Source organism: Panthera uncia (assembly GCF_023721935.1).
Source record: "Panthera uncia isolate 11264 chromosome C1 unlocalized genomic scaffold, Puncia_PCG_1.0 HiC_scaffold_4, whole genome shotgun sequence".
Classification (NCBI taxonomy): Eukaryota; Metazoa; Chordata; class Mammalia; order Carnivora; family Felidae; genus Panthera; species Panthera uncia.
In genome coordinates this window covers 13,431,808-13,444,609 of record NW_026057585.1, presented here as the reverse complement: position 1 = coordinate 13,444,609, position 12,802 = coordinate 13,431,808, and the positions used below count along the sequence as shown (strand labels likewise).

At 37.6% G+C, this 12,802-nt stretch overlaps 1 protein-coding gene and 1 pseudogene across 2 annotated transcripts in view; one reads left to right on the top strand and one right to left on the bottom strand.

Moving 5' to 3' along the window:
* LOC125912308 (transcription initiation factor TFIID subunit 13) overlaps positions 1-11,538 on the bottom strand; it is an 88,212-nt gene extending 76,674 nt beyond the window's left edge. The window contains exons 1-4 of one of the 2 annotated variants that reach the window (XM_049616662.1): positions 11,432-11,538; positions 10,497-10,575; positions 6,565-6,662; positions 3,892-4,538 (exon numbers count right to left, since the gene is read on the bottom strand). In XM_049616662.1, coding sequence (XP_049472619.1) covers positions 4,368-4,538; positions 6,565-6,662; positions 10,497-10,575; positions 11,432-11,458 — 375 coding nt within the window. In that variant the 5' untranslated portion in view covers positions 11,459-11,538 and the 3' untranslated portion in view covers positions 3,892-4,367. Of the gene's footprint in view, positions 1-3,891; positions 4,539-6,564; positions 6,663-10,496; positions 10,576-11,431 lie in introns of those variants that run through there. The other variant, XM_049616658.1, reaches the window with a different exon arrangement.
* On the top strand, positions 1,770-2,180 carry LOC125912310 (40S ribosomal protein S15a-like; annotated as a pseudogene).
* Positions 11,539-12,802: the final 1,264 nt, after the last annotated feature.

The window sequence follows — 12,802 nt, the reverse complement described above, 5'->3', positions numbered from 1 at the left end:
ACAAACAGTGGGAGGCAGAATAATAGCCCCTCCCAAAGACATCCACATCTTAATCCTCAGAACCTGTGAATATGTTACTTTTCATGGTCAGAGACTTTGATTATGTTAAAGATTTTTAAATGGGGAGGTTATTCTGGGTTATAATCACTTGGGTCCTTAGAAGCAGAGAACCTTTCCCAGTGGGGGTCAGAGGGAGATACGACTATGGAAGGAAAGTCAAAAAGATGAAACATTGCTAATTTGGAAGGCAGAAGGGGACTAAGAACCAAAGAATGCAGGCTGTAGATGCTGGAAAAGGCAAGTAAACAGATTCTCTCCTAGAATATCCAGAAAGGAATGTAGTACCTTGATGTTAGCCCCAGGGATGCCCATGTCATACTTCTGACCTAAAGACTTGGTAAGATAATGAATTTATATTGTTTGAAGTTACTAAATTTACAGTAATTTGTTATAGAAACAATAGAAAAGAAATATAAAAACTCAAAAAGATATTTTGAGACAAACTAGGAGATTTAAACAGGGATTGGGTATTAAACGGAGTATTGAGGAATTAATATTAACTTTTGTTACAGTATGATAATAGTATCTGGGTTATCTTTTAAAACTTTTTGCTAGAGATGACATAGTGAAATATGTATAGATGAAATGATACAATGAAAGCTTGGATTTGGTTTAAAAAACTGTCCCTTTACCCCCAAAAGGTGGGGGTATAGATAAGACATTAAAATTGGCAAAAGATTAGTTAATTGTTGAAGATGGGGCTCATACTATTCTATTATTATGTATACTTGAGATTTTTCATAGTAAGTTTTTTTTAAGTGAATTAGCTTAGGAAAGAGCACCTGAATATTACAGATCAGCCCTGTCCAAAACAATTTTCTGTGATGATGGAAATGTCCTGCATCTCCACTGTTCAATGCAGTAGCTACTGGCCATGGGACTGATGAGCACTTCAAATGAGGAACTGAAGTTTTAATTTTATTTAATTTGAATTAATTAAATTTAAATAGTCCCATGTTGGGGCTCCTGGGTGGCTCAGTCGGTTGAGCTTCTGACTTCTGCTCAGGTCATGATCTCACAGTCTGTGAGTTTGAGCCCCGCATCGGGCTCTGTGCTGACAGCTCAGAGCCTGGAGCCCACTTCGAATTCTGTGTCTCCCTCTCTCTCTGACACTCCCCCATTCATGCTCTCTCTCTGTCTCAAAAATAAACATTAAAAAAATAAATAAATAAATAAATAGTCCCATGTGGCTAGTGGCTGCAATATTACACAGTGCAGCTCTAGATATTAGAAGAGAGCCATGATGTCTTGTTATTAGAATTCAAATAAGTAAGCTTGTGAATCAAGTCAGCACACATCTGCTATTTTTGTCTGCCCAGCCTCTCTTTCCCTTTCTTCCTAATACTATCCAGCTCCTACCTCCCACCCTGATCACTTCTGGGGAGTTTCTGTATTGGTAAGTGAAGTAGTACCCTCCATCAGTTGTATGACTAGAAACCTTAGAACTGCTATTATATTCTCTTCACACACTGAGGTTTCTGAGAGAGTAAAATCAAAATTAGGACAAAGATGGACAGTCTTGATTCTCAAGTTCTTAGACCTAGTCAACCCTGGGGAGTCAATACCATCCTTACTTTCCCTTGTTTCAGCTGGATAAAAACAATAAATTCCTCTTTTGCTTATGTTATTTTTGAGTCAAGTTCTATCATTTGCAACCTACAATACAATGTCCCACAAAAAACTTAACTCCATTTTTCCGTGCTACCATAATGGTGCACATGAATGTTGATATGGATGCTCTGAAGAGCATTAACAATGCTGAAAAGACAGGCAAATGCCAGGTTCTTATTAGGCCATGCTCCAAAGTCATCATCCGATTTGTAACTGTGGATGATGAAGCATGGTTACACTGACAAATTTGAAATCATCGATGATCACAGAACTGGGAAAAACTGTTGTGAACCTCATGGGCAGGTTAAACAAGTGTGGAGTGATCAGCCCCAGGTTTGATGTACAATGCAAAGATCTAGAAAAATGGCAGAATAATCTGCTTCTGTCCTGCCAGTTTGGTTTCATTGTACTGACAACCTCAGCTGGTAGCATGGACCATGAAGAAGCAAGATGAAAATACACAGGAGGGAAAATCCTGGGATTTTTTTTTTCTCTAGGGATGTAATACATTCATGCAAATAAAATGCCTCACTGGACTCTTAAAAAAAACCCACAACAACAAAAAACACACACACAAAACTAAACAAATGCCAGGGTCACTAGCAAAATAGTAAGATTAATGGCACTGCTATAGACTGAATTGTAACCCCTTAAAATTCATTACGTTGAAGCCCTACCCCCCACCCCCATCTGACAATATGGGAGATGGGGCCTTTAAAGAGGTGATTAAAGTTAATAAGGGGCACCTGGGTGGCTCAGTCGTCTCCGGTCGTGATCTTGTGGTTCGTGACTTCGAGCCCCACATCAGGCTCACTGCTGTCAGCCCGTCAGCACAGAGCCCGCTTCAGATCCTCTCTGCCCCTCCCCTGCTTGTGCTCTCAAAAACAAATAAATATTTAAAAAAATAATAAAGAGGTGGTTAAAGTTAATAAAGCCATAAGGGTGGACCTCTGAACTGACAGAACTGGTAACCTTTTAAGAAAAGAAACAAGACAGCTCTCTCAGGAAAAGTGAAGACACAGCAAGGAGCTATCTGCAACCCAGGAAAAGTCCTCACCAGATCCCAATCATGCTGGCACCCTGATCTTGGACTTCCAGCATCCAGAAACTCGAGAAGGTAAACTTCTGTTGTTTAAGCTGCCCAGTCTATGATATTTTGTTACGGAAGCCCTAGCTCAGACAGGTACCAGTATAGCTCTCCTAGTGCCAGTTACTACCAGTTCTTTCAGGGTGAAGTTGACCCTGATTAGCAAAAATAGTAATATATTGACATTTTATTATTCCATTCCCATTCTTGATTTCAGCTTAGACTGGAGTAGCTTTTCAATTGGTTTTTACTTTTTTTAAGTAACAAAACGCTCTGCCCAGCTATCTTGAATCTCATCAAATCAGAAAAATTCTATCAATATAGAAAAAGTCTTTACTGAGATTAAGCAGCCAGAATTACATTACTAGTAATGGAGAGGAAAAGCTGATAAATCACATAGTCAAATTCATGTATTTATCCTTTTAACTTTTGACTTTATTCCTTGTATCAACAGGTTAAGAAAGCAAGATTCTCTTACATATTGATTTATAGATAATGTTACAAGCAGCACACAAAACATTGTTTCACAGAGTAATATTCAGTGATCCCATTAAATGCAGTTTTAATCCTTATTTTAAACTAAGTGCAATAATTTAATACAATAAGCTGAACGCACACAAAACTTGTATATCCTGAACTACAAAAGTGGTTTCCACAACCATACATGGTTTTAGTCAAGTACACATTTCCACAATGAACAAGTACTAACAAGTATGTTAATAAAACACTATCCTAAATGCTTGTCCTGCCATCAGCTTTTTAAGCAATACCTTCCTGTTACTGAAAACATTTATTTTTAGATGCTTTAATCTAACCTGGGAAAATGAGTTCTCTTAAAACTTGACAACTAGTATATTATAAGCTCAAAAGGTTTTAAATCAAAAAAGCCTTCCAATACGGAAGAATTCACATGAAACTTTTAGTTAAAAAAAAAAACCCAACATTCTTGTTATCTAAAGAAAAGAATATTAAACAACAAATACCTCAAGACAGATAAACATTCCTACAAAAGACTGTATTTTCTTGTATCTTCTCCCTAAAAAAACACAAACCAGTTCACTATCTTTTAATAACCTCCTAGACTACTATAAACACTCCTACAAAAGACTGTATTTTTTTTGTATCTTCTCCCTAAAAAAAAGCAAACCAGCTATCTTTTAATAATCTCTTAGACTACTATAGTCTAAAAACTTTAGAAGACATGAAACACATCTTAGCTATCATAGTCGAAGGTGCCCTTTAGATTTCATATATTAAACAGCTACAGTATAGCCTACACCTAATGGCACAAATACCTAATACATAAATACTACTTCATCATTTAGACAGTCAAAAGTCAGAAGGAACTGCATGGTTTGCAAGGTACTTCAACTTACATGTGGTCATTAAAACCCAGTAAGTAATTCAAGTATAGTAGTATAATGGCAGACAATTCAAGGCTCAAATATCACTCTAAAATTGAAGACGTGAAAAAAAAAAAACGGAAAACTTTGTGTTCGTCCATCCTTCACCTTCATGGCTAGATATAGAGACCTTACAGTGGAAAATATACAGTTATTATATATGGTTTCCCCAGAAGATAATGAAGCTTCAGAAAGTACAAAAGGTGTCAAGATCCATAGTTTGCCTCATCAAATGCTTTTCTAGCTCGTTTCAATTCTTCATTCATAGTAAGCAAGTCTTTAACCCTAGCAAACTTCCTTGGGTCCTTTCGAATCAAGAAGACGATATCTTCAACTTGTACCCGACCTTGTCTTCCGATTGACATTGCCTTGTGAGTCTATTACAAAAAAATAAATTAATTTTAAAAAATCTAATATTTTACTTTTTATTTGCATTTACTTAATACTGGTGAGTTTGAAGACTTTCTCTTCTATTTATAGCTATTCATTTGTGAATTGTGTTTATATTCATGTCCTTTGTCCACTTGCTACTGTGTTATAGCGATGCTTAATGCTTTATAGACATCTTTTAATACTAATGACATTAAAACTATCAAATTTATTGTTTCTTTTTTTTGTTTTTTGGTATACCTAGTCTTTGTCTTCATTTGTATAAAATAATTCTGTAATTTCGTTGTAACTGCATATTTCGTTTAAGCTTTGTCTAGTAACGAATAGCGGTGAGTAAAAATAAACAAACGGTGGTGAGTTTTCCCCTTAAATTCAAATAAATCTCATCTCCTATCATATATTCATCCTGTGCAAAAACAAAGGTTCATCATAATATTATTTCTAACGACTAAAAAAGGGGAAATTAAGTGTTTAATAAGGCATTAAATAAACAAATTTGGGTACATCCAACCAATTATTATGAAGCCATTAAAAATATTTATAGAATATTATGCAATGACATGGGGAAAGTGTTCTACTTATGTAAGTGAAAAAGAAGGCTCTAAGACTAAATACACTATATGATTTCAATTTAATAAAGTTTAAAAATATGTGCAAAAAAACAAAAAAATATTCACCAAAATCTGAGCATTAGTTGTCTAGATGGCAGGATTACAGATTTCTATTTTCTCTCCTGTACTTTTTTATAATTCCTAAATTTAACAAATATTCTTTTTATAAATGGAAAAAAAAATTTAATGCATACTCTCTGACAGGAATTTTACTTCTATTATTCTATACTAAGGAAATAATCCATAACACAGGGTAAAAACTCACAAGAACACAACCAAACTCAGTATTCCTATCCCTGTGAATATATCCAAGGAGGAGATGGGAGGACATTTCATGAATATGGTCATATCTATTTAGATCAAAATAATCTGTAACTTACTTATGCAAGAGAGAAATGGTTAAATATATTAGAAAACAATTTATTTATTTATTTATTTATTTTTTAGAAAACAATTTAAATGAATTTCATCTAACTACTAAAATAATTGTGATTAGAATGTAGAAAATATATATTATAAAACTCTGAGTAAAAGAAATGTTTACTATGATTACCACTATATGTAAGCACTGTACACATTTTTTTTTTAATGTTTATTTACCTTTGAGAGAGAGAGAGAGAGACAGAGTACGAATAGGGGATGAACAGAGAGAAAGAGGGAGACACAGAATCCCAAGCGGGCTCCAAGCTCTGAGCTGTCAGCACAGAGCCCGAAGCAGGGCTTGAACTTGTGAACCGCGAGATCATGACCTGAGCCGAAGTCGGACACTTAACCGACTGAGCCACCCAGACGCCCCTTTTTTTAATTTAATTTTTTTTTTTAAGCACTGTATACATTTTTAAATAAATACTGGAAGGGGAGATCTTACATTAGATAATGGGATTATGGTTAATATTTGTAAATTTTATTCTAGAATCTTATAATTATGTCCTTATAAATAAAATTCAGGAGAAGGTAGAATATTGTGTGTGCACATATACATGTGTGTATGTTTATATGTATATATCATATATATATATATCTTAAATATTTTTTTTAACCTTATTTATTTATTTAGAGACAGTACTCAAGAGCGTGACCAGGGGAGTGGCAAAGAGAATGGGAGGGAGACAGAGAGAGAATCCCTAGCAGGCTCAAGTGTGAACTCCCAAACCATGAAATCATGACCTGAGCAGAAACCAAGAGTCGGATGCTTAACCAACTGAGCCAGGTCATGATCTCCCCGTCCTAAGACAGAGCCCCATGTTTGGCTCTGCGATGAGGCATGGAGCCTGCTTGAGATGCTCTCTCCCTCTCCTTCTGCCCCTCCCCCATGCACGTGTGTGTGCTCCCCTCCCCCTCTCAAAAATGAAATCTTAAAAAAAAAAATTAACTAAGACAAATTACAAAAAAAAAATCTTACCATTTCAGTGATGAACTCTATGACAAGGTCTTCAAGAATATCCACTGACTCAGTATAAGGATTCTGGTCATCCCCAAACCCATACATCATACATCGCACTGCAAAAGAACAATCATTTTTGTTTACTTGAACAAATTTAACAATTTTACCAATACCTTTTTCAAATTAGAAATGGACCAAATAAGACAAGATACTTGTATAAACATATATTATATATTTGTTGTCTGCAAGTATGGATTTTGGTGTAAAAGACTTTTAACCACAATCTCATAACCAATTGTTCCTACAACTGTTCCTACCTGTCCTTCCCTACTAGGAACTCCTGTTCCCTCCCAGCCACTGAACCTTGATACCAATATTCTTTCCCTAATCTCTATTATCTATTCACCAACAACCCCAGAATACCTGTAACTAGGAAACTCCATGCCAGGGACAGGATGAGTAGCAATGGCTTAGCTCTTACTGGGAGTATTCTATGTGTGTATGGAGGGGGGGGGGTGGGCAGGAGGGGCAGGCAGGGGGTCATTGGAAAAGAGAAGGCAAAATCCTTTCTGATACTAACACAGGAAAAAGGACATGAGAGAAAGTGCTCTAATTGCTTCTTATAGGAGGAACACGGTAATCAAAAGGAGAAAGCAAACAGTGTGGAATCTTGACATTTCATTCCCTAGATCAATGCACTGCTAATAAAGTCCTTTCAGGCTTCAACCGAAAGAACCATAGAAAATGCAAAAGAGAAGAAAAGTCTAACACAGAGTAATAAAAATGGGTGCTAACAGCTAAAACTTACATAGACCTTACTATGTACCAGGGATATAGTTTTAAGCCTTTCACATACATAACTCATTTAAACCTCACAACAATCCTTTGAAGTAGATACTATTATTATCCCTATTCCATATAGATGAGAAAATGGAGGCACTGAGCTAAGTGATTTACCCAAGCTAAGTGATTTTCCACACAGACGTAAGAGATGGAACCTCAGTTTGAATGCAACTGATCTTGCTCCAGAGTCAATATTCCTCCTCTTAACAGTACTACACTTCTTGGTAGTTTAAGGCAGATGGAATCCATGTGGATTCTCATCCTATAGTCTATAAACTCCCAGTTAGTCCATGGATAGGCTCTAAGAAATCCTTGAGGCCTTCTGAAATTAAATGCAAAAATTTTATACATTATTTGTGTGTGCGCATTTTTCTTGAAAGAACAATCTGTTCTTAACAGTTCAGAAAGGGGTATATAAATGTTAAAAAAAAAAAAGGGTCACAGGTTGGAAATGTTTTGTATATGTATCTGAGTGGTGGTCATATGTAAATAAGTAAAATTCATTAAGCTGTTCATTTAAGACTAATACAATTTATTTTAAGTACAGTAAAGAAAAAAAAGGAACTCCTAGGACATTTCTAATGGAAGATATGAGGGGCACCTGGGTAGTTCAGTTGGTTAAGTGGCCAACTTCAGCTCAGATCATGATCTTGCAGTTCAGAGCGTTGAGCTCTGTGCTGTCAGTTCAGAGTCTGGAGCCTGCTTAGGATTCCGTATCTCCCTTTCTCACTGCCCCTCCCCCACTCCTGCTCTGTCTCTCTCTCTCTCTCTCTCTCTCTCTCTCTCTTTCAAAATTAAATATTTTAAAACGTTAAAAAAATAATGAAGGAATGAGTACATTAAGAATAATTCCTATTTAGGAGAAGCAAAAGATGGTAGAACTGAAAGGAGAATTGAATAGATCAAGCCTAGGGAAGAAAAGAAAGGGGCGACTTGGAAGTTAGCCTGGGACTGAGGTATCCCTAGAGTTTAAACTGGTAAGAGCCTTTATGTCCAGATACAGGGAGTAGAAAACAAGTTGTTTTTTTTTTCTCTTTTAGATTCTGACAACTTTGCTTTTTTTTTTTTTTTTTTTTGAGATAATTTCAGACTTACAGAAGAGTTACAAAAAATAGTAGAGTTCCCAAATACCCTACATCCACCTTCCCCTTATTTTAACATCTTATATAACCAAAGACATTTATCAAAACTAAGAAATTAACATTGGTACAAATATAGAACTTACTCAGATTGTACCAGTTTTTCAACTGATATCCTTTTTCCATTTCAAGATCCCACGTTATTTAATTACCATGCCTCTTTACTTTTCACTGATCAGTGACAGTTCCTCAGACATTTCTAGTCTTTTATGACCTTGACACTGTGGAAGACTCCTTGTTAGTTATCTTGTAGAATGTTCCCCAATTTGGGTTTGTCTGGTGTTCTTTCATTATTAGGCTGTGGGTACCCATTAGTAGAAAGGATACCATAGAGGTGATGCGCTCTCTTAACTGGCTGAGCCACCCAGGCGCCCCTGATGTGCAATCTTAATGCATCACGTGATGTTAATATATATTACTGGTGATGTTGACTTTGATCATTTAGCTAACATTTTAGACATTACTTGTCTGCCAGGATTCTCCACCGTAAGCTTACTATTTTTCCTTAAATATTTTGAGTAAGATACTTTGCCATGAACATTTTGATGGGCACAATTCGCCAGTATGTATGTAAACTGCACTTGGTTAAAAGGTTTGTAAAGATACAAATACCAGTGAATGCTCTGAAACTTTGTGTTATAGTACAAAAAAATTTTTAAGAAGAAGATTTAGGAGAACAGATCTTGGCCAGTAACAGATATCAAGATTCAGGTAAGACCAGAAGGCTGTGAAAATTCCAAATTTTTATCATCACAAAAATAAAACAATTCAAGTAGAACAAAGGTTTCTGCTAACAATTGACTATGCAAACATCACACTGAGATGCTCTAGCGTGGGAATCCCCTTCTTATGCTGATTAAGAAGCAAAAACACATACAAATGGAGTAAACAGTATCAGAGATGGATTAAACAGTGGTCAGCTTTAGGTGAGAAATTGAGATATGGAGGATTTGAGTCATTAAAAATATAAAAATAAAAAGACATACTGCCTGCAGTTTCAAGAGCATTTGGAAATGACTGAGCCTGACCCAGCATAAATAAACCATATATTCATTTGTTAATACTCAGCCATAACTATATGTAAAGGACACAGGTTGAAGAGTGCATTCTCACAGTGCCTTTCATGGGCTGGCTTTGACCATCACTAGACACAGCAGCTCTTCCACTTACTTGCCAGAAAGGGTCAAACCTGTCTATTGAGGGAATACACTAGAGAACCAATCAATACATTATAATTTCCATGCCACTGTAATGCCTTACACTGTTCACCATTTTTCTGTATTTTCCAATGCCTTAGTCCACAGCCCCAACTTAATTCCTACCCTCAGCACCTGTTCCAGGATCCATTATAATTTTTGACTTACAGTCAAAGGAGTCCCTGCTCCTACTGCTGCAATAGTAAAGGACATAAAAAGTAATGGAGGTATGTTCTTAGTCCCTGAGTTGAAACACTGATCACATTTCCTCATTTAAAAAAACTGTGTATTAAAAAAAAAATGTGGGGGAACCTAGGTGGCTCAGTTGGTTGAGTGACTGACTCTTGATTTCAGCTCAGGTTGTAGTCAGTCCCAGGGTCATGGGATTGAGCCCCAAGTTGGGCTCCACACTGAGCGTGAAGCATGCTTGAGTTTCTCTCTCTCTCTCCCTCTCCCTCTCTCTCTCTGTCTCTCTCTCTCTCTCTCCCCCCCTCCCCAGCATGTGTGTTCTCCCCAGCATGTGCGTTCTTTCTCTCTCTAAAATAAAAATTTTTCAAAATGTGTACATACAAAACCCACCTACCCACATACAAACATATAAATTGGGGTCAGGATCATTACTATCCATGATTCACAAGTTAAACAATCTTACAGGCAAGTCTGAGAATATTGTCCCTACAGAGAAACACATTCAGAACATTAATCTACTTTGAACAAACATGTCCAAAAGTTTTTATCATCTATAATTAAATCATTGTCAAATATTACTTACATTCTTTAGAAAAAAGTCTCTTCCTTTTACCCTGTCCACCTTCTGCACCTCCTCCAATTTCTTCACTTTCTTCCTCAAACTGTTAAGTTAAAAATGTATATACAGAAATGTCAAGCACTGCATTTGACTTTTAAGTAATTAACATTAATTTTTTTCCACTTTCAACACTAATTATCATGCCAGAAAGCCTAAAACATGCAGCAAAAAAATCATGAAACCTTAGCATTTTAGGAGCCTTAAAGACTATCCAGTCCAACTTCCCACTCAATGCAGGAATGGCTCCTACAGTGTCCCTAACAAATAATTTTACCGCCTCTGCTGGAAGCGTTTCAATGACCGTACTTTTTTTTTTTTTTAAACCAACTAGTTAGCCTATTACTACACAGTTTTACTGTTAACAGTGAATCGAAGTAAGTAAAACTATCTTTATTTTTTATTAAGCATTGCTTATACAGTGCCAGGAACTTTCTTCAAGTAAGCCTTAACCCCATTTTACGACACGAAAACCAAGGCTCAAAGTTAAGTAACATGCTCATAGATAATAGAGATTTTGAAACACAAATTCCCTGACTTTCGGTCCATTATTCCCACTACTTTACAGTAAGTATATAGTTTTGTTACTAGTTGAAGTGTTGGTTCATAACGAGAGCTAAAAATAATTAGCTTCGTCCTATGATGATTCTCCAGGCGATTCAAAGAGTGTCTGACAAATAGAGACCAAAAGCAAAGGGCAAGGGGCCACCTTCCCACTCTTCACGTCCTGCCCCACACACTAAGAGATGAATCGGGAGGGAAGGGCTAGCACGGCGTGAAGTCCCCGAACTCTCTCCAGTGAATTCGCGAAGGAAAACCTCGAGTGATTCTGAACTCGAGTTCCACTTCTGCACCCCAGGGAGTGAAGAAAGGACTGAGTTGCAACAGTGGTGGTCACTCACGGTAGGATCTTCCTCCTCGTCTGCCATGCCACCAGCCAGCTTACAGGGCTCAGCCGCCTCGCTCCCAGCGGGTTTTACTATATCCGCGGCCTCACTTCCGGTGACGCGCAGGGAGGGGCGGGGCGACACGGAGCCTAGTCCCGGCCGGCCAGCTGGGGTGGAAAATGCGCGGAGTTAAACTAACAGGGGACCGAAGCCGAGTTTAGGGAGAGAGGGATGAGCTCTAGGCTCTGTGTTCAAGATCACAGATTAATTAAACATTCGCAAAGTAAAGGGGGCGTGTATCTCCTTGTGACCCTGAATTTGCTTCTACATATCGAATCACCTCTTCCTGATTTGGGGCTGTGTAGTTATGCATCGTTGGGGGTCCTAGCAGTCCTTGGGCTGCCCGAAGAGTGTACTTAAACGATTTTAACAACTTTCAGTTACACCATTATTAATTGCCAAGCACTATACCGGTTATCAGGTGTGTTTTTCTTCGCTACTAGTTTTTAAGGGGGTGATACTACCCCTTAGACTGAGGATTAAATATGTGTGCGGAGTTTTTTGATCAGAACAGTAATTGGGAAAAACACCGGCGTTAGAAGGCTAAAGGTAGGGATATAAAATGTTATGCAATGCAAGACACGATACCACACAAGGAAAAGTTGTTCCACAATGTTTCTGAATGTCCTGCTAAACATTCATGCAAGTGAAAAATCTGTAATTATCTGAACCTAGAACCTTTGTTAAAACGTAGACACAAAGCATGTCCTATGCTTTTAACTTACATTTAATTTTCTAGGAATGAAACTATGAGATAATAGGAAAAAATATTTATGGGTCTCTGCTGCCAGTTTCTGGCACAGAACTCCTAAAACCCTTGCAATTTCCTTGGTGATAAGAGCATAGGAGCATCTTTTGTTCTTATGAGGCAATTTAGGATGGGATCCTAGATGGGGGCTGGTCACCAGAAAGACCAAGCCATGATTAGAAGGTTGGGGTTTCAGCCCCAGCTCCCATTCTCCAGACGGGGGAGGGAAGCTGGAAATGTAGTTAATAATTGATCATGCCTACATGAGGCATAAAAATCCCAATAGTAGGGGTTTTGGAGAGCTTCCAGGTTGGGGAACATACCCACCTGTGAAGAGAATGACACACCCCCAACTCCACAAGGACAGAGAAGCTCTTCACTTAGGACCCTTCCAGACCTCGCTCTCATCATAGGCTGTTCATCTAAGTAAATGTTTCCATTAGTTCTGTGAGGTGTTCTAGCAAATAAATCCAAGGGGGAGGAAGTCATGGGAACCTCTGATTCATAGCCAAGTTGGACAGAAGGTGGGGACTCTGGCACCTACTACTTGTAATTGGCATCTAAAGTGGGAAGCAGTC